This window comes from Pseudorca crassidens, chromosome 13 (genome assembly GCF_039906515.1).
Source record: "Pseudorca crassidens isolate mPseCra1 chromosome 13, mPseCra1.hap1, whole genome shotgun sequence".
Classification (NCBI taxonomy): domain Eukaryota; kingdom Metazoa; phylum Chordata; class Mammalia; order Artiodactyla; family Delphinidae; genus Pseudorca; species Pseudorca crassidens.
This window is the reverse complement of record NC_090308.1, coordinates 5,433,822-5,459,718: the sequence shown is the minus strand read 5'-3', so window position 1 is coordinate 5,459,718 and position 25,897 is coordinate 5,433,822. Positions and strand designations below refer to the sequence as shown.

The following is a 25,897-nucleotide window of genomic DNA, read 5'->3' as shown; positions in this document are numbered from 1 at the left end:
TTAGTTATTTCTCAGAATCTATGGTATGGTCTGCAGTGTGTCTAAATGCTGTAATAATGAGCTATCATGCAATCAAATTCCATAGTTATATTTAACTTGGTTCCTTGCGTTGAAGCTGAGGCTTCTCTATTCATTGTATTTGTGTTTGCTTTCAAACCAAACAGGAATGTAGTCTGAACTGGACCAGAAGTTGTGGGGTTGCCCTGAGGTGTTTTCATACCTCAACCCCCATTTTTTTGCTGGAGGGGATGAAGCTGACCACACTTTAGTTTTAAACACTTCCTAGTGATTCCAAAGAGAATAGCTGTGAAACCACTAAATGATACCTTATATTCTTGTATTTTCAATTGAGAATTTAGTTTGGTTCACACTTACCTTAAGTGTCACCCTTGTACCTGGCTAGTTTGTACTTTATTCTGTAGGAAATGGTGTGGGGGAGACTCTGAACTCTCTGAGCAGGTAGAGAAATTATCAAATACGTTCTAAGAAGGTGAATCCAGCAGCAGTGTGAAAAGACAGGTTGAGGGAGTGGAGAAAGACAGAAAGAAGGCAGGTGGGTTAGGAAGGTATGGCAGTTCTCCAGTAGAGGAGTTCTAAGGGCCGGAATCAGAGGAGAGGTGGTGAGGATGGAGACCCAGGACCAGAGGAGAGGTGGTGAGGATGGAGACCCAGGACCAGAGGAGAGGTGGTGAGGTTGGAGACCCAGGACCAGAGGAGAGGTGGTGAGGATGGAGACCCAGGACCAAGGGGGAGGTGGTGAGAATAGAGCTCCAGGACCAGAGGAGTGGAGGTGAGGATGGAGCCCCAGGACCAGGGGAGAGGTGGTGAGGGTGGAGCCCCGGGACTAGAAGGGTAGAGGTGAGGATGGGAGGAGGGCACAAATTCAAGAGCTACTTCAAAAACAGTATAAGATGACTTCGCAACATGAAGAATGCAAGGGATGAGAAACAGATTTTGAGCCTGGATACCTGGGGTATCCAATACTAAATATGGGGTAAATAGGTAAAAGGTAAAGTTTATGGGGGAAACTTATCTTTGGAACAAACTGAATTTGAGGTGATCGCAAGACACAGGCTACTGGAAATGTGAGCTGGAGTTCAAGAACAATGTTAGGACTGCCTCACAAGTACAGTGACCATGGTGTCATTCCTTTGGATGGACTGGTTCCTTTTGTCCCTCCGTAAATGGCACATGCTTTAAAGTCATAGTCAAGTTTTTCTTTAGAAGGTAGAATATTACAAATAAGAGCCTCTGACTTTGTCCTGAAGTAGTCTCGGGCATTGCAATTTATCAGTCACCACCTTTGACCTTCTGTAATAGATGCTTCATATGGCTTTTCTATTTAAATCATAGAAATTTTGGCCATTTTAGAAAGTAAATAATAGGTTCCCATGGTTAAGGACCAAGAAAGTGTGGGGGAGTTGGCTGTGTTTATACAGCCAGTTATCCGTGTCCTTGTCCCTGGGCCGCTGCATCCCCACTGGAGCAGGTTTCCAGACCCTGCACTTGGGGGACACCAGGTCACTTGCTGTCTCCTGTTGTATCTCTGCAGTACAGCTTGTTACTGTGCATTCAGAATTGTTCTTTAAAAACATTTTGCATGCCTTTGGTATCTTAGTTATATACAGTTAATTCCTTCTAAAGTTCTGAACGTTAAAAATGTTTGCTTTTCTTCCCTACTTTCTTGAGAGTCTAATTATAGTCACTTTATGGTCACTTCTACCAACAATGTTCTCGATGTTTGTAACCAGTCTATAGTTTCTACTCATACACAGCATAACCAGTCTCTTCTTCCCCAAAAAATGTTTTTTCATGGCAACAGTTTTAAGCATAGCATGGATTGCTAACTGAAAGGGATCGTTGCATAAAAAGTTATGTGTTGGGCTTCCCTGGTGGCGCAGCGGTTGAGAGTCCGCCTGCCGATGCAGGGGACACGGGTTCGTGCCCCGGTCCGGGAAGATCCCACATGCCGCGGAGCGGCTGGGCCCGTGAGCCATGGCCGCTGAGCCTGCGCGTCCGGGGCCTGTGCTCCGCAATGGGAGAGGCCACAACAGTGAGAGGCCCGTGTACCGCAAAAAAAAAAAAAAAAAAAGTTGTGTGTTGTCAGCCTCCCCGGGGTCCTTTAGCAACACGAACTGATCTTTTACCTTTCATGCTACTTGTCCATCACCAGCCTCTTAGGATTGATGAGGAATCAGTGCAAGTCGGGAGAACAAATAATGCACAAACATGATCCTGTTTATAGCGTTAACAGTGCATCATTCAAAGCTGTAATAAGCCAGGCTCATCCCATTGGTGATCCCCAGTAGAGTACAGTTTAATTAAGTGGTCTACGAGACGACTTCCCTTAACATTGTAGAAATGAATGCTTTCTATTTTTGGCTTGTTCCTTTTCCTACTGTATAGATGCCTTGAACCTCCGAAACCGACAGGTCATCTGCGTCACTCTCAAAGTCCTACAGCATCTGGTTGTGTCCGCTGAGATGGTGGGTGAAGCTTTGGTGCCCTATTACCGTCAAATCCTCCCCATCCTCAACATCTTTAAGAATATGAATGGTGAGCTAATATCCCAGAAGTAAAAATGTCTTTTAAGCACTAAGAAAGGGAGTGGTTTGAGGTAGAGTTAATTAGCAACACGCTTAGGATTTATTATTGCATATAAAGCAAGATCCATTCGGAGATCTACACAGCATAACTCCTACCTCTTCTGCCACTCCCTAGGGAAAGAGTAAAATTAACAATTTCATTTATTTATTACTCCTCACATGTACAGCTTACTTACTCAGTACAGAGGCACTGAAACAGTTCTATAATCTTCCCATAATTAAATTGTAAAGTTTTTTTTAAATGGTCTTCTGAATACGTTAGTAGGTTTTGAGTTTGTCCTTTCTCTTGATGGTAATTCTACCTTTAGGTATTTCCTGTTAAAATTACAGTCAGTTTTTATAATTAATTTAAGAGGAATTTTTAAAGCAATATTATTAAAATCTGGTACAGGCGATTTGGAGAGTTTTAATATAAGTTCTATTTCTATTTAAAAAAAAGAAAAATAGATGATTCGTAGTTACTTAGCTGATGGTGCATGCTGATTAAATATGTATGTGCTGATATATTTATTTGTTAAAGTAGTATTCTATAAGGTTTGGAAAGCACTGATGCACTGAAGTGAATCTGCTTCACCCAAGGGTATTAGCAAGTTGTGGTGACCTCCTGGCAGGCAGTGGATGTACCTCTGTTCATTGACACTGTGATTTTCCTTTTGTACCTCTTGAAATGATGTGAATCTAATTTTCTTTTATGTTGCTAACTTTGAAGTTCCATACTTCTTATATGCACGGTGTAAGCCAACATTTGAAGTTAATTTCTGACAGCCATGTAAGTAAGTTAGTAATTTAGTGGAACAGTGCATGAAAATTTTGCAACATGATCTGCTTATTGTACAGACAAGAAAAAATCAAACTAAAAACTGAACATATGACAGCTTCAATCACAAAGAAGTCCTGTTTCTGGAATCATTATTTTTCATATATTTCCTAAATTGCTATTAAAAGTCTCCCTAATCAGGCAGACTATTCAGGAAATCATGGGATCATCAGAGTCTTTAGCTGTCTTTCAGGAGTAGGGCCTCCCTATATGTTTAATATTAAACATTTTTAGTAAAAAGGACTTCAACTGGGGTTATGGGAGCTTAAGAATGCTCATAATGGAATGAATTGATATCCATTCAAAAATATCTAAACACTACAGAGTTAATGTCATTTAGATGAGATGGTCACTCTTTCAGGAAAGTAAAAACTGGGTGTTAGTAATTCAGTCTTTTACAATCTAAACTGAAAGTTTTAGTAACAGCATTTCTACTTTGTGGAAAATACTTGCTTAAATATTCTTGATTCATAATTCATATTTTTACTGCAGAGCGGCATCAAATAAGAGATAGATATAAAGACAGGAATGCTAGAGATAAAGACAGAAATGGAAGAATCAGGGAACACTCACCCCCAGAAGTCTCAGTTATAGTTAACACTTTTGAAGTGTGTGATTCACAAATGTTTCCTCAATAGTCCTCACAGAAACCTATGATGTATGTCCTATTACTATTTCCATTTTTTAGCTGCAAAAGTTGCCTCTCTGTAACTCTTCCCCTCCATAAACATTTGCTTCTGTACTTGCCTCTCATGGAAGATGAGTGCCAGCATCCCCCTCCCTTGCTTGAGTAGGAGTAGGGGGACGCCACGCGCGTTAATGCTCTCCTTGTCCTACAATGGGATCCGGAATTTAAATCTAAGCAACATTTTGTATCTTTGTATAAAATAAGAAAGACAGTGATATTCAAAAGATGATTAGAATCTCCCTCATCCTCAAGGAACCCTGTAAAGAAGAATAAGCACAGCTGCCACTAAGACAGATAAATCTCTTGGGAGCTCTAGACTGTTAAACAAAAACAATTGGTTTCTACATATTCCTCATTATACTACTTATTTAATTCTTTAACTTAAAAATGTTCCTGTGCTTCACAAAAGCAGTGACTGAGTTTAGGAATGCATCCCCTGTTTATTTACAGTTTACATCATGGGCTTAATTGGTCCCACACCTAGCTGATTATTTTGGAACGTTTCTAACATTTCCTAACATTTCCAGGAATTCTACATTCAACTATTTTTCTGGTTAATATCTTTCTGACATTTGAGCGGAAAAACTATTAGCTTCAGCTTCATTTTCTGCTTATCTTAGAAACCTGTCAGTACAATGCCAGAATGCAGTTTGCTGTATTTCCAGAGGGTCATCTTACAAAATTGGAGCATTCTAGCTCTAAAACTTAAAACTATTCTTCAAAGTGGCTGTTACCACAGATCCAGTTCTACCAGTAGAAGCTTATCACAGGATTTCCAAATACAATACTATTTTCAGTCTAAAAATAATTTAGCTTTAATAGTATTTTAATAAACCTTGCTTTATGATTATACTTTATTCATATTCACAGAACCATATATACATTTTTATTTAAGCAGGTGTCTTTAGTAACAGATGTATTTAGTTACAATTAAAAATAAATTAGAAATGTACAGCATGTAGCATTAGAAAAAATATTTCATCCTTAATTTCAATGTATCTGAGAACAATTTCATATTCTGTTTCCTTTTTCCCTACCTTCATGTAATCAATGTCTTGTTAAATTCATATTCAAAGATCTATTTTTCCAGTCCCACAACAAAATATTTTTGAGAGTAAGACCCAATATAAATGACCAAAAGAATGAAAGAGAGAATATTCCTTCAAATATAATGACCTTATCCTTCCGTTAATGTTCCCTCGAAGCACAAGCTTGAGCATAAATTTGCTGCCTGCTCCTTTTTGCAATTTCTGTCCTATTTTAATGTCAGCTGGACTTTCTCTGAAATGATCAGAGGGACTGAGTAGCTAGCGAATGCACAGCCATGTCAGCAGTCTTCCCAGGGGACCAGTGGGAAATAGGTAGACCGGGGGGAGCACATGACACTGGTAGCACCAACCGGTGTCCCCATCCACACTTCTACAGGTAATGAAACTTACTTCCAGCCCCACAAGATCAGTCCTGGTCTAGGAGAAAGAGTGGCTTTGTATTTCTATTTATAAATAACATACTTTCACAGGTTTTAATTAGGCTATAGTTAAAACAACAACAGACAAATCAGTGAATTGCAATGTGGAATAAAGAGTAATATTTGGGAGCAGAAGAGATGTGACCTTAGGCAAATCATGTGACTTCTCTGAACTTAAATTTCTTCATCTGCACAAAATATTTATAGTAACGTCTTTTTCATAACGTTGGCAAAACAATTTGAGATAATGTACACCCCTTCATGTGGGGCCTGGCCTTGACTGAATATTAAATGAGATAGTCATTATTATCATACAACATTATATACACATACAATGTTATCCCTGTATGATATTATATACAAATATAGCAATACTGTATAAATTAGTATATAGCAGCTTGAAGAGGTGATTTAATGTATTGTATCCCCTGGTCACTTCTGTGAGCCTGTGAGTGAGGCATGACCTCCTGGTTTCCCCAGCGGCTATAGTCCCTTTGCTTCCAAGGACTCACCTTGCCTCTGACTACCAAATGCCAGGTGGGTGGCCAGATAAATTAAGGACAATGGGATTCATTCAAGGATAACTGGTTTTCAAATCCATCCCTTCCTGGCAAGCTGAAACGTGTGAGTGCGGTTTGGGGGAAGGTCATTATCTTAAGAAGAGAAGCTGAGTGTGACAAACCAGGATCAGGGCCCTCTTTGGAAGATCCAAGCTAGTATCTAAGCTTGAACTTGTTTCCTTTCATTCTAAACAGTGAAGTTTGGATATCTAAGACATGCTGTCTTTCCAGTGACTGCTGTGGGGTGAAAGAGAAAGAAGAGTTTCTATAACAACAATTTCTTCTATCCTGTGTTCTTTCACAAATGTTATTAAAGGTTACAGAAAATTAAGACAATAGGAATGCTCAATTTATAGCTTTCTGAGATGAAACTACAAAATTAATGATGCAGTGTATTGCATTTGAGAAGCTTGAGCCAATAAATGGCATTAAAACATTTACAGCTAAAATATGGGGCTCTGCCAGCAGATTAAGGCTATCCAACAACCGTGTGTTTTGGAGGCAATCCTTATTTTGGTACTTTTGTTTCTAATTGCACCAGCAGTCCTAAAACAACCTCTAAGGGATATAGTTCAGAGACTCCAGGTATCAGCAGCTCTAAGAGTACATTAACTTTATGTCACAGAATATGCAAAGTAAATGTAATAATGAAATAACATGTTCCCAAGTGTGTGAAATCAAATAGTCTTTGATTTATCTAGGATACTCTAAGATGTATGCCATAGACTAATAGAAGTCCATGAAAAGAGATTTAAAATTTCCAATTCAAATTCAGACACATTAAATAACACAGGAAATGAGAATGCATTAAATTTGCAAAACATTTTGGAAAGTTTGTACCAGGTCTTTCGTCCTGAAATTTAAGTAGTTTCTAAAAAATAGAACCAACTGTTTTCTACTGATAGTCTTTTAAAACAACTGCTAGGGAGAGCCTAAGAATTCTCAGTCAACCTGTTTCAGACCCTCTTTAGATATTTTTTTGAGTTCTGTGGTACCTATTTTCATGGTCCTTTAAACTGCTGATGAGCTTTTAAGAGCTGATTATTCACCAAAAATGTCTTTAGTTCTTATGTCTTATAATTGACTTGTATAAAGTTTATTTCACAGAGCTTTTAATTTAATTTTGAAATTAAGGTTTATTCCCCCATGGAATGCTATACAATTTTTAGTATGACTTAGAAATTTGCTTCAAAGCTCCTTTGGAATCATTAGGCTTATTAGATTTGAAAGTCTTTGAAAGTCCTAAGTTTATTGAGGAAAGTATTAGAATACTACTCCAGCATTCCTGAAAGTTAGATTTGGAATGATCATGTATCTATCTAATCTCTTCTGAACTCTTCTTCCACTCAGATATAACTAGTTGGTCTGAAAAGAGTCCTAGGATCCTAACCAAGCTGGCAGATCCACGTAGGTGCCCTTTGATCTGTACCTCTCTCCACATTTACTAAATATCAGCCTATTGGTTTCATAGTCCAGATGTGTTGGGATTTCTTTTTTCTGTGAGGAGTGTAGCACACTGAGAAGAATTAGGTGCTTAATATGTGTTTGTGTAGAATTTATTCACTATCCCAGTCTGCATGACCAACACTTATTTATTCAGTCTTGTCCTAAAGAGCCTCACTATTTCATGAGGTAGCCCGTCCTACATCCAAAGAGAAAATCACTTCCTACAGTGAATGAAATATACGCCAAATATTTCTATCTGGCTTCTCTCTAGTCTAAACCACACAGAATAATATCTAGTCCCTTTTCCAAATAACAGGCCCCCCAAAAATGATATAAAGCTTTCCTACCCCTGCAGTCTTCACTTCTCCAAGTTCAATGTCCCTTCTTCCAAGCATTCTTTATAAGCAGAGGTTTCAGAGCCTTGAAAATCTTAGGGAATGGAGATGGTAGACCATGTACCTGTAAACACTGATGGCTCTGCAGTAATCCAAGAGAGCAGCCCCAAGGGACAGATGGTCCTGGGAAAAGCCAAGGCTTCTGTGACCTCATTTGATGCACCTTATATGTGGTCAGCCCATAAAATGACCATCTTGCTACTGTGAAATCTTACCATTATGTTGGGGTCAGGTGCCTACTTTAAATTGCCTCTATCCGCTCTTCTCTGTAGACCCTCATGATTGCATCTACCCAGAGGAAAAGTTATTCTCAGAGTTGTCTATCTATATCTAGAAACACATGACCTGGTAGGATGATGACCAAGGGAATCAGAATCTAGTTCTGAAGGCTGTTTATTAGTTTCCTAGGGCCACTGTAATAAATTACCACAAACTGGGCAGCTTAAACAACAGAAATGTACTGTCTCACAGTTCTGAAGGCCAGAAGTCCAAAACCAAGTTGTCAGCAGGGCCGTGCTCTCCAGTCTTTAAGGAAGAATCCGTTCTCCACCTTTCTCCCAGCTTCTGGTGGGTCCAGCGCTCCTTGGCTTGTAGGTGCGTCACTTCACTGGCTGCCTCCATCTCCACATGACATTCTCCCCTGTGTGTCTGTCTTTGTGTCTCTTCTCTTCTATTAAGATACTTGTCCTTGTCAGGTTTGGATTAGGTGCCCGCCCTACTCCAGCACGACCTCATCTTAACTTTACTAATTACATCGGCAATGACCCCATTTCCAAATAAGGCACATTTGGAGGCTCCAGAAAGGGCTTCAATTTGCCGGGGGGGGGGGATGCTATTCAACTTGGGACAGACCATGTAACTCTCTCCCAGGGCTTGTGGAGGTGCGGCCCCATACTTGATGAGTAAAGTTGGAGGTTTCGCGTGCCATCCATTCCCTCACATCTCCATCACTGAACAAGGACTGGCTGCACAAAACCTGATGAGAACTCCCCCTTTTAATAACAAGGAAAAATTCTCTTCCTTTTCCCTTCATCAGGAAGGGGGTGTTCAGTTAAGAAAGGAAAGGGATCTAGGTAAGTTTGGAGTAGAGGGGATAGCAGGAGATTTTTTTTTCCTTCGGTAATGTTGCAAACTGACAAAGAGAGGTGAGCGAATGCTTTCGCGGCTCTGGGCGCTGCCCAGGATATCCCAGACTCCCAGGGGCATGCTGCCACCCACCTTCCAGAGGACCCCAGGCACCCACTCAGGGTGGCAGACTGCATTGCCTGCGCCTGTCCCTGCCCAACCAGCTGGGCAAGAGGGTCAGGCCACTCTGTACCTGAATGGGGTTTGGATCAATAAATAGGGGTTCAGCTTGTGAACCAGGACCGGTGGGACAATGTGTGGAAAAACAAGAGATGGGAGAGTGTTTAAGAGCAAAGTTTCTGTGTCAGGGTTGCTTGAATTTGAATCCTGGCTCAGGGTTTATGACCTTGGACTGGTTACATAACTACTCTGCACCTTAATCTCCTTCCTTTGAAAAGCAAGTTGTAGATGAAAAACTGCTCATTGACCTGCAGAGAACTGCAGGAGATCATTTTGTAGGAGTGTGGGCAGCATGAGGGTAAGGGGAATAGATGATGAAATGTGAGTGAAATTGCTTTACAGATTAGCAGGTGTTACAAGTCTGTCACCTGCATCACGAGGTTGTGGAGAAAACTATATGTATGTAGTTTTGTGTTCCTTCAAAGAAAGTTAAGTGGCATCTATTAGAATTAATATGATAATTTAGTAAGGTGATTAGATGCAAAATAAACGTTCAAGAATCCATTTTTTTTAATGTGTCAGCAGCCAGAAATACAATGCATTGTTTTCTAGATGCTAATAGTTCCGACTTGCAGAAATATTCCATCAGAGATAAACTTTTACTGTTCCGCTCTCCCTCCCCTGGAAGATAGTTTTAGTTCCTTCTTTGGATTTCCTAATTCATTTCAGAAGAGGGCAGAAGTATTTACCTAATCAAATGGCTTTACCTTGGTAAACCAGAAGTTTACGAAGAATTGCCTGCCCTGATGTACTATTGAAAACCCAGCCTCTTTCCAAGACAGACACTGCTTTCAGTTTCTAAATTGCTTTTATATTTGCAGTTTCTTTTTATGAATCTTTCCAAATCTTAGTGTTCAGGTTTCATCCTGGGCGTCCCAGGTTCACTTGCATTTGCTACATCATTCTGGTTTTACCACTGCTCCCACCATGTGTAACTTCACCTAAAGGGATCAGACTGTCAGAAGCACTCCGAATTGCAGACAAATTCACCTCCCAGGCACATCTTGATAGTTCCGGACCAGAGGCAAGTTTGATGGATCGAATTTGCATAGTTAATCATAAAAAAATCAATTTCATAATGGAAAGAAAGGATTGACCTGCTAGCTGGAATGGGTCACATGGCCTACACCCTGATTCTTGACCTTGAGGGACCAACCTAAAACCAGTCCAAAGACTCTCAGGAAACAGCACCAGAAGCAAACCCAAACATCACGTCCTCCCAGCAACCTCCCCTGATACCCCTCTGATTTGTAGAATGGAGTCCTCTTCTGTAGGTCTTTCCGAAATCTCTCATGCTGGGTAGATCTTATTTCCTGGGTTTATCGCCTCAACTAGCCCGGGGTGGGCTGGGGCAGATGCAGGGAGAGAGTGGGGACAACTGGCCATTTCTTAATCTGTCTGCCAAGCTATGTTTGCAGTGTGTGTTTTGTCACCCCTCGCACCCCCTCTGAGGTACTCCGCAGAGGATCCACAAAGTGATTTGATCCCGGCTGGTTCCCAGTCCTAGGCCACTGGCATCGTCACTGCTCACTGGAAACTGGCACGTTTCTGAATAGGAGATTTCCACCAGCTCAGCCAAGGCTTTTGAGATATGCCTCCAGAAGTCTATAATATGCTTTACTGTATTTAAAGGCTCAAGGTGGGCCCCAAATGTGGATATTAGCCCAAGAGAAAAGTGTTCTTTTCTGTTTATGCAACAGAAAGTTTTACTTAATCTGACCAAGAAAGCATATAGTGATTTCTAAAGCTGTAATTTAAGGAGGCTCCTATATTCAGCTGGATCATAATTTGTACTTTTAAAATCACCTAAAATATCACCTATTGTGGATTTGCTGATAATTAAGGTCTCATTCTCATTTTCCTTTATATGCAAATCTTTCAGGAGCACCCGTAAATGACTTTTTAGAGGTCTCTCTGTGGACGTTGCAGAGAAAATAAGAATGTCACCAGTGTAATTGTTGTGTTGAATAGTCGCTATTCATGACACAATTAAAAGGCAAGTTTAAAAGGGGGTTGGAGACCAAAAAATGAGGTTTATTCAGTGGGGGAGCCTTGCCCTGACACTGCATAAAACTTAGCAGGGGCCTTCGTGGTTCCACTCACGCATGGGATCCTCAGGTATTTTGAGTCACACACACAATTCCAGTGCTTAGAAACCTTCTTTAACAGATTGATCAGAACTCTAAACTTGATCTACCCTCAAGTGTTCTCCCCTCTCCCAGCTCGGATCTGATTCAGGCTGGACGCTGGCAGTGGGACAAGGAGGTGGAGTGGCTTCACCTCTCTTTTCCTGCCCTGTACGTTGCCCTGGACGGTCAGGGTGGGGGAGGCGGGCTGCGAGGAGAGCAGAAGCTCCTGCTGACTCACGCGGTCCTGGTCTGGTTCTCCCTGCCCCGGACGTGACTCTCTCTTCTGGATGTTCACTTGTGATTCCTCCCTCCGCCGCCCGATTTCCTGCATTCACCTCCGCTTCCAGTGCTCAGGGTCCCGCCCCCCCCCCCCCCCCCCCCCCCGCCCCGGAAGCCGTGTCATCCAGCAGGGAGATGACCCGGCACCAGCGCTCCCTCCCATAGGGAAAACACGCTCACTCACACTGCGCGCTGGAAATTCTGGAGCCCATGCCCTCCAGTCCTGCTTCGCGGGCTCCATCATCTTCTCAACTGTGAGGAAGACCCGGGTCTTCTCGTGTCGCCTTAGAGCACCCAGGGCTCTCCAGATGGCACCTCCGGCAGGGTGGGGTTGGCCCAGAGCACAGCGACAGTGCCCTTTAGAGGAATCTCCCTGTCTTCTCACTACGTGTCTCTCTTTAAAAGCCTGATCTGTCCGGTTGTGGAACTGGTCCTCTGAAAGCCCTCAGTCCCGCGGCTGCTGAAGTGCTGGCCTCACACCCCATGTTCCCACAGTTTCCGTCTCAACCCCACACTACACTGGCTTCCGTTTACTTGAGCCAAACACAAAACTGTAGGAGGCATTTTCCACTTAGTATGAAATCAGCTTTCCATTTTTATTGTCCTCCTCAAAAATCTATACTTTTCACATTGACGGGAAGAAATGTATATAGCTCAACATAAGCTTAACCATCAATGAAGGAGGAATTGAAAAATACAGTAGACATATTTCCTTAGAAAAACTGCAAATATTATTGATATTTCTTTGTTTGCCTGCTTTCTGTATTATATTGTCATGCACATCTTGAATTAATGTTCCAAGTATAAAGAAAAAAGTAATGATGGCAGTGTTGTTATGAGTAAGTTCTCTTTGGATCCTTCCAGGATTAGTTTACTTTCTTTTCCCTAAAACACAATACTTTAATATGAGCTTTTTGTGAGCCTATTTATATCCATTTTGAGATAGCAATGAACAAAAAATGACTTTCCTTTCAATGACTTTTAGATTTTGCATACCTATTACAATCCTGCCTTTACTTCCCCCAAATGAGCCCTATATTTTTTTCTTAAAATTTATCTCTTGAGCCTTGAAGTTATCTTTATCACAAACTAAAAAGCAAATTAATGATATAATAGTTAAAATTTAAAAGCAGTAATTGGGCCATAATAACAGGATTATTGCCCAGTAATTTTCCCACTATTTCAAGCTTTGTTTTTACCTCCAAGAAAGTTGGGTATTTATTTATACACTTAAAGGGTTTTGAGGAGTTCGTAGGTCTTGTAACACAAATCATTGATTATTATCTGTGCTTGTGTGAGTAGGTTGATTTGTTATAAATATCATAAATAACCATCTAACCAGGTGGCTGAGACGTAGGTCTGTCTAGAAGAAGAATATGTGTTATCCTTTCCATGTTCCTTATGATCTGTGAATATAGAATGATGATATTCAGAGGGAAGCAGGGCAATATTTATATTTTTGTGATGACCAACTAAAACGTCTGAAAGTTTCTGTGAGGATTTTAAGCAGCAGTGGAATGAGGGGGAAGAGTGTGATGACAAGCCTTTTAAAACCTGCTCACATGTCCACCTTTCTTACACACCTGCTGAGCTGTCTCTGTTGCTTGCCATGGTACACTGGGCCTTCTTGATCTCCCCTTAAGGCTGGTCTCACTACCTCCAGAAAGACAAGTTCATTAGGCTAACTCCAAAGCCATAGAGAACAATGTGGTTTTTACTAGTTATTTGGAGGATGCCAAAGGGAGGACAACATAGTACATCATTCATTGATTCATTGAAAAAAAAAAATCAAGTGTTTACTATGTGCCAGCACAGCAAAACCTCCTAAAAATCCTTAGAAGATTGAAAGTGTGCTGCCATGCAGCTATATTCCACTTACCAAACGCATCAAACTCCTTTGCAGCGGTACCCCGTGTCCCTGAATCAATGCTTACCTCCACGGGAGACCCAAGGAGCGAAGGAGGTTTCCACCCTCAGAAAAAAGCAAACTGGAGGTTCCTTATGACCATACACCCTCCCCTTCTTCTGCACTCTTTAGTAACTTGGCCCTGAGGTGAGGGCACAAATTTAGAAAAGTAAAATCCTAGATTTGATGGTAGACTTGTTGAGACTCTTCAATGGGAAGAAGAGTGCTGCTTAGACTTAATGCATTTTCTGAGCAAATGAAATAGTGAGCTATGTAATAAAGGTTCAGATTTACCACCATTACCATTATCTTCTTGTAGAAGAATGGGGGAATCAGCTTCCTTAGTCCTAGCTACACATATCCATTCCTGGGGAGATCATAAGAAGAAACTCCCACTGTGGACAACCTTCAACTAATGTGATTTGTTTTGTTTTGATTTTCAGTTTTATTGACATGTAATTGACATATAATTGTATAAGTTTAAGGTACACAAAATTGATTTGATATATGTATATATTGTGAAATAATTACCACATTAAATTTAGTTAACATCCATCATCTCATATAGTTACAAATTTGTTTTCCTTGTGATGAGAACTTTTAAGATCTATAGTGTTAGCAACTTTCAAAAACACAAGACAGTGCTGTTAACCATAGTCACCAGATATTGTTAATCAGCTGTCTCTTAGAATTTCTATGACCAATTTTTGCTGAATCTTTGCTAGGAGCTCCATTATATGTAATTTCTGATAAACCTTTGCTAAGAACTACATTATGATATGTGTATTGTGTTTATAAACTCAAGCAAAGAGCATCTGAGGTTGTCTTGAAACTACCAACCAACTAGATTTGAGAGTCCATCTAAATGCATATGACTTAGGCCATGGTGGACAATACTTCATCTGGTACATTCTCCATCATCAGGAATGCCTGATAGGTGTAGTCTTGTTTTAATCAAATAGGCCTATGGGGTCAAACAGCAATGAGCTAGGAGCTCTAGGGTCTTTTTGAATATCTGGGTATTGTTACTTGAACATAAATTCCATGAAGACAAGAACTTTTTATCTCTGTGTCACTGCTTTATCATCAGCTCAAGAGAAGATCCTGGCCATTCTTAGCTCAATAAATATTTGCTAAGTAGTTGGATTGGGTGGATGGATGGCTGGATGGATGGATAGTGTATTCATTTACTCTTGCCACCATAACAAACCACCACAAATTTAGCTGCTTAGACAATGCCCATTTGCCTACGTCACAGTTCTGTAGATCAGAAGTCCAATGGGCTTGACTAGGTAATATGGTAAAAATCTAATAAGGCTGAAATCAAGGTGTCAGCTACCCTGCATTCATTATAGAGATTCTGGAGAAGAATCTTACTTCCAGGCATAAATCAGTTCCAGGTGGGTGTAGGACTGAAATCCCCATGTCCAGGCTGGCTATCAACATTGGGTAGCTCTCAACTTTTAGAGGCTGCCCACCTTCCCTGGTTCACGGCCCCCTTCATCTTTGAAGACAGCAATGGCAGCTCAAATCCTTTTCATACTTCTAATCTCTCTGACTCCCCCCTGCCACATCTCAGCTGCTTTTAAGGGCTCATGTGATTACATAGGGCCCACACAGATAATCTTGGATAATCTCCCTATTTTAAGACCATCTACAAAGTCTCTAACAGCAGTACAGTACCTAGACTAGTGTTTGATTGAATAACAAGAGGACAGGAATCATGGGGGACATCTTTAGAATTGTGTCTTTGGATGAAGTTACCCAAAAGTTGATGTCCAGATGGCCATGACTGGAACCTTGAAGTATATGTTCAAGAGGACACAAAATGAACCTATTTCTTAAAATCTTTGCAAAGGTAGCACAACTCTACACTCCCATGAAAAACTCAGAGAAGACTGCAGATGTGCAAAACTTGGAATGGGTGTGACAAGACACAGAGTTTAAAGGTTTTATTGTTATCTCAGAGTTGAATCACATTATCTAAGGATTTGATGATTCATATATAAGTGGAGAATAAAGTCAAGAAGTTCAACCTGCCTTTCAAAAGATTAGCCACTGATAAAAGAACAGCATCTGCAGCCAATTAGTCCGTTAGCCAATGGTGTTCTCTCTCCTACCTTATGTTCCTTGTCACTGACAGTATATTTCATTTCCTGAATAATTCCATCAACATACCTAAAATTCCCAAAGGCCAGCAATAGAAAGGACAGGGAAGTATTGTTTTTAGAATTGCTATAGTTGCTTTACAGATGAAGAAGCTAAGAACTGGATCAAATGATTTGCCTAAGGTCATATGACAGAAATGAGTCACAGCCAAGACCTCAGAAATCAAAAGATCCTACTTCCAAACCTGAGTGCCAGATACTCTGAAAATGTAAACTGCTTTGCCAGAAATAGGGGTTCTGAGGCAGTTCTCATCAACAGATTTCTTTTATTAATGTACTGAAATAAATTGACATTTCATTGATCCACTTTAACAATTATTATATGCTGTCAGATCAAAGCAGCTGTTGCTAATCTTCCCCACAAATTCATATGCATTATAAAGCAAAAATGTTTTCATATCATCAGTTTCTATTGTGGAGTAGTGATCAATAATAGCTTGAGAAAAACTCTGAACACAGAAAACTAGCAGCAATTTCACCTGATTAAAAGCATCATCAAACATAGAGTATTAACTAACCCTCTAATGTAACTTCACTCTTTTTGCCAGAAGGAGTTCAAATATGTATTTTTAATCCAGTGGCATTCCGTCTCACAATTATTGATTAAAGCAGTTTACATAGTATAATCACCTTGAGGACCAGGTCTTTCTAGAAGAAAGTTACTCCCTAGAGTACATTTCAAAAAATATGTGGAAGCACTTTACCATATTTCATTAAATCCAAGATGTAATCAAGTGTTAAAAATATTTTATATTTTATGCCTCCTTGAGAAAGAAAATGTTTCCAATTAAACTATGATGCACTATTAGCATCCTGAATCAGAAATGTAAAAATTTTTAAAAAGTGACTTAATTAAATACATTGAGTCTATTTCGACTTGCAAAGTGAGGCATCAGCTATCTTGAACATGAAAAATAAACTATCATGCATGGAATGAACACCACACCCCAATCCACTCTCTTTGGGGTTTTCCTGTACCTCATCTAACCTAAGCTTCACAACCAGCATATAAAGCAAGTATTAAGACCAGTTTACAAACAATGGAAGTATTTTAGTTCTTCACCCCAGGTCATTCAGAAGCAGTCAAGATTCAAAACTAAATTAGTTTGATTCAAAGTGTGTTTATTTTGTTTTCTAAGAGGGTTAGAATCTCTTTTTTCCCTGCTTATGATTTCTTGGCCAGTGTATCTACCCATTTCTTGGGAATGGACCGAGATGATAGAGGGTGAAGAGGCCATACCAAAGACTATACTTTAGAATACATGGTACTTTATAAAGGTAACATCCATCAAAAATGTATAGCTAAATTATATAACTGGAATCTGCATGAACATGGACATGCACATGCATTTTTAAAATCAAAGGAATGTTGGGGGGTACATTAATGGATGCGAAAATAGATATAGCTCAATTTCTATACAATACTCTCTACGTGATGCTGATAGTCGAGAAATTAACATTGTGAAACCAGTTATGGGCTTCAGTCTTCAATAAACTTAATTTTTTTAATGTCAAAAAGAGCTACTTTTCAGAACAATAAATTTGAAATTATAACCCGAAACAAATAATAGAACTTTAAGTCTTCTTTATAAGGAAAGTAGAACAAAATAATGATAGCGTTATAAGGAAATTAGGAAAGTAGAAAAAAATAGACATTATAAGAACAGTTTAACTGTATTTATTATCATAGACAAAGTAAAACAATTCAGTGTTCACATGACAGGTTAAGGATGTAGTTACTAAATTGTATATATAGCTGATGCCTAATAATTTTTTAAACTCATAATTTAATAAATTTTCCTTGCTTGATAAATTTGGATTGTTTTTTATTGACTAGTGATGTTTGATGTTTATTTCAGAATTACTTGATGGGGAAAGCTAAAATAATGACTTCCGTGTGATTATTACATTGATTTGGAAAAATTTTAATAAGTTATAGAGCAAGTATAAATTTAATTTGCAGAATGTTTTTGTTTTTCAAACACAATTCTTTAAGAAAAGACCACTTGTTTTAGATGGAGCAGTTCACAGTCTCTTTATCCTAACTAATCCCATAGTCCCCCCAATAATTCTTCCAAATAACAATAGGAGTAGAGATTAAAAATTGCTCTTGCCATTTATTCTTCATTTATTTGGCCAAATCAATATTTCGATTTCAGCACAGTTGTAGATTACAGAGAACAGTGTTCTCCTAATTTTGTTAATAAGTCACAGGACGAGTGTTCTTATACTATCTATGAAGTAGTCTAAAATGTGACGTTTATCTACCCTTACCCCTGAGTTACAGAGAAGAACTTCTATGACCCTGTTTCTGAAAACTAGCCTACTTTTTCTTAGAATTTTCTGCCTACTTTTACTAGAAAATTGATTGCATTATTAAATTTCTCTTAGTTTCCCATATTTTAAAAAGAAAGCATAATTCATTCCAAATAAAACCATTCCAGGGTAATAATCATTTAGAATAAAAATGATTTTAGTATTGATATAGCTAAGTTTCTCAAATAAAAAATTTCCATGCCCAACGCATAATCTACCAAGCATGCCTGTGTTAAACGATAGCTTTGTAATGCAAGAATTTCCATTATAAAAACTTGTGAGATACAATCTTAACACATTTGAAGATTTAACACCCTTAGATTGTAATTGGAAGACAAATTCTAAGGTAATTACTGTTATATTTCTTGGTTGAAAATCCTTGGCAAGTATAATATAAAATTGACTCTGAAATTATGCAATTAAAATTATTAGCATTTAGCTATTCCTTTTGAAGCTACAATGGCTTGATTTGTTTGGCTCAAAAGATGTTTTGAGCCAAAACATGGCTCAAAAGATGTTCAAAGATGTTCAAAAGATGTTCAACTAAAATCTAAAAAAAGTGCTTAAAGTTCGAAAAGTTTTAAAAAGTGGCCATTGGGCTTCCCTGGTGGCGCAGTAGTTGAGAGTCCGCCTGCCGATACAGGGGACACGGGTTCGTGCCCCGGTCCGGGAAGATCCCACATGCTGCGGAGCGGCTGGGCCCGTGAGCCATGGCCGCTGAGCCTGCGCGTCCGGAGCCTGTGCTCCGCAACGGGAGAGGCCACAACAGTAAGAGGCCCGCGTACCGCAAAAAAAAAAAAAAAAAGTGGCCATTGATACAGTTAAATCTATAAATGCTATGTTCAGGTGAGGTGGTTCAACACTGAGTCATTGAAAAAATGGAATGTTCTATAGAGGGTATGCTGTTTGAAGTGTTTTACACCAGGAATATAAACTTTTTTAGAATTCTGTTATCAAGGCCATGAATTAATATGCAATGTTGTGACATGATCCTGTGATCTTTGTCAAATCAATCATGGAAACTTAGTAATCTCTTCTCTTAAAAATTGATGCATTCTTAGAATTGATTACTTGTCTAAACTATGTCTTTCATTAATATGTCTCACGGAACTGTTCTGCCAATTATATTTTTATTTTATTTTATTTTTTTTTTTGCCGTACGCGGGCCTCTCACTGCCGTGGCCCCTCCCGCCGCGGAGCACAGGCTCCGGACGCGCAGGCTCAGCGGCCATGGCTCACGGGCCCAGCCGCTCCGCGGCACGTGGGATCCTCCCAGACCGGGGCACGAACCCGCGTCCCACGCATCGGCAGGCAGACTCCCAACCACTGCGCCACCAGGGAAGCCCAGCCAATTATATTTTTAGAGTAGATATTCCTATTTTTTATTTTTTTAGTGAGATTATTTATTAATTTGTCCCAAGTTTTTTGTATTACTTAACTGTTAGCAATAGCTAATAGTTAGCTAATGTTTCTACGGCAATATGCCAGATACTGGGTTAAACACTTTTAATGAATCATCTCATTTAATCTACACAAACCCAGGAGGAAGAAAGTATCCTTAATCTAATTTAAGTGATAAGGAAATGAAGGCAGAGGGATTAAGTAATTTGCACACTGTCAGTCAGTAAAAGGCACCGAGAGCATTATTCAAATGGGAAGAGGAACAAAAAGTGATAACTTCTATAGTTTTCTCCATTTCAGGAATACTCAGTATTTCAACTGCACCTAAAAAGGTATCTTATTACAGCGTGTTAGACAAGTCATTCCAATATATTGATTTCATCTTCCAGTGTTTAAACCAGCCATGTTCAACTAGTAACACTCTTAAACTTGCAGCTTGTTCCGAAGACTGTTTTTTCATTCTTGATACTAAATGAAAAAAAAGTAGCATTCAATACTAGTTATTTCCTATGATTTATTTTTTTAAATATCAAGTGACATTGTTTTCTATCAATTTCTCCAAAATCCTAATACATTGTTTGAAGTTTGGTTGTTTCTTCTTACACAAGTTTGCATTTCAAAGTATACTATTATTAGTAATCTTGTGTCCCTCAAAATGTGAAAACATCTATCATTGTGAATAGTCGTCTGTTACCTGAGTTTTAGCATTGGTATAAGTGATACTGTTTGAGGTCAAAGCTGTCCATACAATTCAATACATGTAAGTCTGTTGTCTCCTCAGGATGAAACTTAGATCGCTGTTTTGGCCTGAAAGCAAAATATCAGTATGGCAGAGCACTGGGTCAACACTTCAACAAACATGCTGACACCTTGATTGTTTTGGGTTAAAAGCATTTTTATTGGACAGCCCAGCAAGCTGGATTCAGGGACATGATTCACATTGTCAAAGAAAATCTGTGATTATATGTAAGATTTCTCTACCAGACAATTTCTTTTAAAAAACAAATGGAATAATCTTTCAATATTTTGTTTCCCTTGCACTCCAAAGTACAGTCACTTAGCAATTTTATTACTTTCTCATTTGCAACTGTATTTCTGCCCCCCTATTACCAGCCACCCCCACTGCCACTGCTCTAGTTCAGGGCATTCGTATTAAACCTTGTCTAATACAGTGAATTCTTCCTTGTTCTCCAGGCAGCAAAACTCACATTTCTTGTTCTGTCTCAAATTGGGAAACCTCCCTGCAATTCTAGAAACAAATAGTCTCCAGTCTAAAATATGCTGGACACACTTGTGCTAGTAGGTTGTGTTTTTCTTTTCTTTCTTTCTCAATATTTCTATCTTTATAGTCTCATGACATATTTTAGTACTAGCTATCATGGAAAAGAGAGAATTCAACTCCCTAGGCAACTCCTCTCCCAATACTTTGATGCTTCAGCATATGTGCTCTTGGGACAAATGACACTTTTGTAGAAGAAGAAATATGTCAACTCACTGAATGTTGACAGATAAATAAGAAGGGATTCCTAATTAAAAAACAAAACAAAACAAAAAACCTTTGCTTTGCATGATGACTTTATCTGTGGTTCTATGGAAGCCTTTTCTGAAGAAGTACTCAGGCAAGAAACTGCCTCCTCCATAGTGAGAATGAGAGGGGAGTGGAGCCTGAGGTTTCCCACAAAGTCAAGTATGTGCTTGGACGACTGGAGGGACATCAAAGGTGAATGGTAGTTTTATAGCGATGGCGGGAAAACCACAAGATGAATCATGATCACTGCTATTTCTCAGGTGGAGAGATTATGTTGGTTCGGGTTGTGAGAAGGTACATTTATGGGAAAAAAATCCATAAAAGAAAAGAAGTAGGCCCATCTTCACAGATTCAGGCAGAGAAAGGGCAGAGAGAAACATAATATGTCTATCAAAGTCTGCTAAGCCATTGTTTCACCTCCTTATTCAGAACTGTGAAGCCAGGCTGGGTGGAATTAGCTTTCTTCTTCTTGCTGCTTCTCGGACACACGTTATAGAGAAAGCCATTCCCTCATTCCTTTATTCAGTAATACTTACCGAATGCTTTATATGTGCCAGGCACTGTTCCAAACCCCAAATATAGAGTAGTGAAGTTAAACAAAAGCACAAACGTAAGTTCATTCTCATAAAATCAAAGTGCCTTCACTAGGTGACCTTGAGAAGCATCCCGCCAGGCTGGCAAGTACAGCCCAGCAGGGTCTGCTTTGCTCGTCCCTGAGACTCCTGGTGGTCACATTGCCCTCTTCCCCATGGAGCTCCTTAGGCAGCCCAGGCAACACAGGTTATGTGTTAAGGGTGGGAGGGACTACAGAACGTCATGTTCAGGTTCAGACCCTGTTTGCACATCATCTTCCTCCAGCAATCCATTGAAGCAGCCACTGGATTGACTGAGTGGCAACACTTTGCTGATCAGCCCTGCAGACATGTTGTGCTGGCTCGAACCAGCTAACTGAGATCAAAAAAATGAAGGAAGCAACCTCTTGAAAGGACCATTGTGTAGCTGATCAGGAGAACTGGGTTCAATTACTGCTCTGTCTTGGGGGTTGTATGACCCTAGGTGAGTCATTCCGTTCCTCTGTGTATTTCTTCAGTGAGCAAGTGGGAAGAATACATACTCATATGTCCTTCAGATTCTCTTTCTGCTTCTCTTGTCTGTTTTCCTTCTCTTCATCCTCAGAGCTGGTTGCCATTTATCATCAAATAATTTTTTCCCATAGCTTCTCACCACCCACTTTGTGCGGAGCCTTTTACTCCAGAACCCAAGAAAGGAAAGACCTGGTTCCCACTGCACAGCACCCGTGGTTTCCCCTCCCTCTTCCCTTGTAACTCATCCCAATTGCCCAGCTCCATCTCACAGTTGAGCTGCTGAAATCAATAGTTTCTGGGTTTTATGGTCCTCTTGTAAACAGCGGCAAAATCAATGAGATTTCCGTACTGCAGGGTGAGGAACATTAATATCGAGGCTATTGATAAGTTTCTTTTCATAAATGTGAAGTAAATACGGGGCACTTCTGCCGAATTTATGCATAATGAAGCGTTTATGCAAACAAAATGCACACAGCTCGTTGAACTGCCTGGGACAAAATAGTATTCCACCTTCAAGCTTAGTAACTGCGTACACTTAGAACCAACAGGAGGCATTCTGCTCTGGTTTGAAGCGCCTAATTGAGTCCATTCAAAGAGTTTTTTCCAAACCCCTCTCTCTGAAGCACATTTATGGTTGGTGTCAGAGAACCAATGGCTGTCTTGATGTTTCCTTGTTACAGAACATCCCTATGACTTCTGTACTCTTTAATGCAGTACCTGTGTTCTTCCGAATTAATCGGTGAGATTTCATGCTAAGCCTTGCTCCCGTTCCTTCCTGTTTTTTATTCTGACTGTATTAACCAGTTCTCTTTGGAGAATGTGCTTGCAGCCTAGGTGTATCTCACTTTACCTAATAAACGTGTTCCTGGCACGTAGTATGTAAATCAGATTTTAACAAATTGAATCATATATTTGAATGCCCGAGGGGCACTCATTTTTAGAAATGAGTCATGTTCTGAATTTTAAGTAAATTTTTACACCCTAATTTTTCTTTTCTGATAACCCATGATTTTACTTGGGTTTGCGTATTTAGGTAATACCTGTATCAAATTATTAAATTCATTGAGGAATTTTAAAAAGCAGGCGGTTGAAAGCTACTTCTTAATGACCCTCGTGTTTGCATCATTACTGACATAGCTAATTAACTACAATTGAACACACATAGTTAAAACTTAAACCAGTTGTTTGATTGCATAGGTAAGAGAGTTACGGGGAAGGTAATGGAAGTGGCTTGTTAGATTTAAAAGTTAGGTAAGAATTTCTCTTAACAATAACAGTAGGCTAGTCAAGGGACTTCATCATAGACCTGTTAAAAAAATTCTTTAAATAATAGTTGGTGACATCCCAGTGACATGGACATTTTAGGATTGTAATCAACCATTGAAATAATCAGTCAATCACCCAAATACCCTACGTACAAATAGACACCTTGGATCTCCAAATTCTCGAATCTGCTGGATTCCAGAGCTGCATGGGAAAAGAAGATATGGCCTCTGTGTGCTGGGGTGGGTTCTATGATGAAGGTCAGCTGTGGGACCAGTAGAGGGGCTGATGCACTTTATCTTCCAGGGGACCAGCCTGGACCTTGGAAAAGGAGAGAGGTGCTTTATACTTTAATTGATATTAAAATTGCCCAGAGGTGACGATGTATATGCTATGTAGATGGCAAATGTTTTTTAGTTAATCAGAAAAGCATCTTGAGAGTGACGGATTCTGAGAGTGAACTGATTTTCACTGCACTGAAGGCGTGCAGTCTATATTAGACTGCACACCTTCCATAATTCCCGTAACCTGATAGAGGGATAGTTTGAAAGATGATCGGTTGGGGAGAAAATAACCTGGGCAGGATTGAAGGAAGCCAATTGATCTGACTGACTTGAGTTGAGAATAAAAATAAGCAGAATGAGGGTACAGTTTTATGGCAAAATCGTCACACATCTATACCTAACACTCAGATTCAATCAGGTCCAAAGAGCAGGCCAGGTCCCCTTCCATCCACCCCATGTGCCATTCAACTCTGGAATCACAGTCAGAAGAGATCACGAGATTGAAATAAAACTCGTGTCTCGCACTCAGTTTCAGCTCCTCGTCTGCGTCTGGTGTTTAATAAGTACCCCATGGCCTGTCTGTGTATCCACACCCTACAAGCAAGCTGCCTACTTCAGCTGCTACACAACCCAAGACACAGCAGCCTGTGCCGGTGGACGTTTGGGGTCTTCCTCAAGGGCTGACTATGGGACCTTAAGCCCCACTCTCCCTCCCACCCTGAGATGCAGGCACACGTCTACAGGCCGCTAAGGGGAAACTTCCTGGGACGGGAGGGGGATGCTTTTGGATGCAAGTTTGTTTTTTCTAAATTTGGATGCTGAGCCATCAGAGTCAGAACCACACAGTGTGAGCAGAGCACTCCTGGTTGCAATCTCTGGGATGTAGTAAAGCTGAGAGCAGGAACAGAGGCCCACATATAACAGAAAACAGATGCTAGCCGCGGCTTAGAGAAGGTTTGTGAAAGAAACAACCGAGAGTAGGTTTTTGCTTGTGTTGTGATTGCTGTGATTTAAGTCAGAGGCTCGGGGCCTGACCTCCAGTTTGCCCCGAGAGGATAGAGAGGAGGAAAAGGGCAGAGAAGCAGTGCTGGACAAATCATCCCAACTAACAGTTAATTAAGTACGGGGGTGCAGAGACAAAGACGATTCGGAAGTGACTGTGAAGGGCGTGGGTGTGAGGACAGTGATGGCATTTCCAGAAGTGGAGAACACGGGGAGAAAGAGGTGGTAGGGCAGGGAGCTGAGCTCAGTCTGGACGCCCCAGGGGAGTTTGAGGTTCTGCAGGGACCTCCAAGAGAACATGCTCAGGAAGGAGTTGAAGGGGCAGGCGTTGCACGCCTGGCACCCTGCTGGCTTCGTCCCTGTCACCCTGATAAGGAGTAGTGTAATTTGGGATGTGCACGAGAATGCCAAGGTAGAGAGCATAAAGTGAACAAGAGGTGGAATGAGAATGTGGGTAAAAGGAGAATGAATTCAGGGGGGGACACTCATCCAGCGCTTTCTAGAATCATCCTTTTAGGGTCCCTCCAAATCCTCTGGGAAGCCAGCATCACAGTCTGTCTCCCACTTGTGAATGTGAGATCCTCCTCCTGCCAGGGACAGTAATGGTATTCCCGTGCCACGGGCTCAGCTCCCTGCTCCAGCCTGGGGAAGACCCCAGAAGAGAGGTTTTCTATAAGACACAGAGTGGGTGGGTGATGAGGGCCTCCAAGAAATCAGAAAGGTAGTGAAAGGAGTGAAACTTCCGAGGTTTCAAGAGAAAGTATCTAATGAAAAGGGAGTAAATGTCACTACACAGAGACATAATTAGATCCTATGACTTTCAAACGGTTCAGCTGGGAAGAGGGAGACAAGATCACAGACAGGACAGTGCATTGAAGTTTAACTGTCTTAATCTACAGGCATAGATTCGCCAGCATTTATAAGCTTAAAATTAGAGTAAGGTTGAAGGGAACTCAGCCCCTGCCAGTGATGAAGGCTAAGATACACGTCCAGTCTTAAATGGGACATAGAAACCCAGGGTCTGCTCTTGACTGTCAGTAATTCATTACATGGCATGAGATAGAGTCTTTGTGCGTTCGGGGAAACAGTGGTGAGAAGAGTAATTATTTCCTGGGAGTGAACTGCCTGCCGAGGTATTATACATTGTGCAACGGAGAGTAAAATAATACTTGCCCACCTACCTACCCATTAGAGGTGACGCCTGGAGAATGGTTTCAGATTCTTGGATGAAAGGGTATACGAATAACTGTG

The 25,897-nt window shown here is 40.4% G+C and overlaps 1 protein-coding gene across 2 annotated transcripts in view; it reads left to right on the top strand.

Moving 5' to 3' along the window:
• PACRG (parkin coregulated) overlaps positions 1-25,897 on the top strand; it is a 513,584-nt gene that overhangs the window by 300,914 nt on the left and 186,773 nt on the right. The window contains exon 4 of one of the 2 annotated variants that reach the window (XM_067701606.1): positions 2,407-2,556. The exons of the other annotated variant lie outside the window; for it this stretch is intronic. Within the exon in view, the coding sequence (XP_067557707.1) occupies positions 2,407-2,556 (150 nt within the window). The remainder of the gene's footprint in view (positions 1-2,406; positions 2,557-25,897) is intronic. 2 annotated transcript variants of the gene reach the window in all.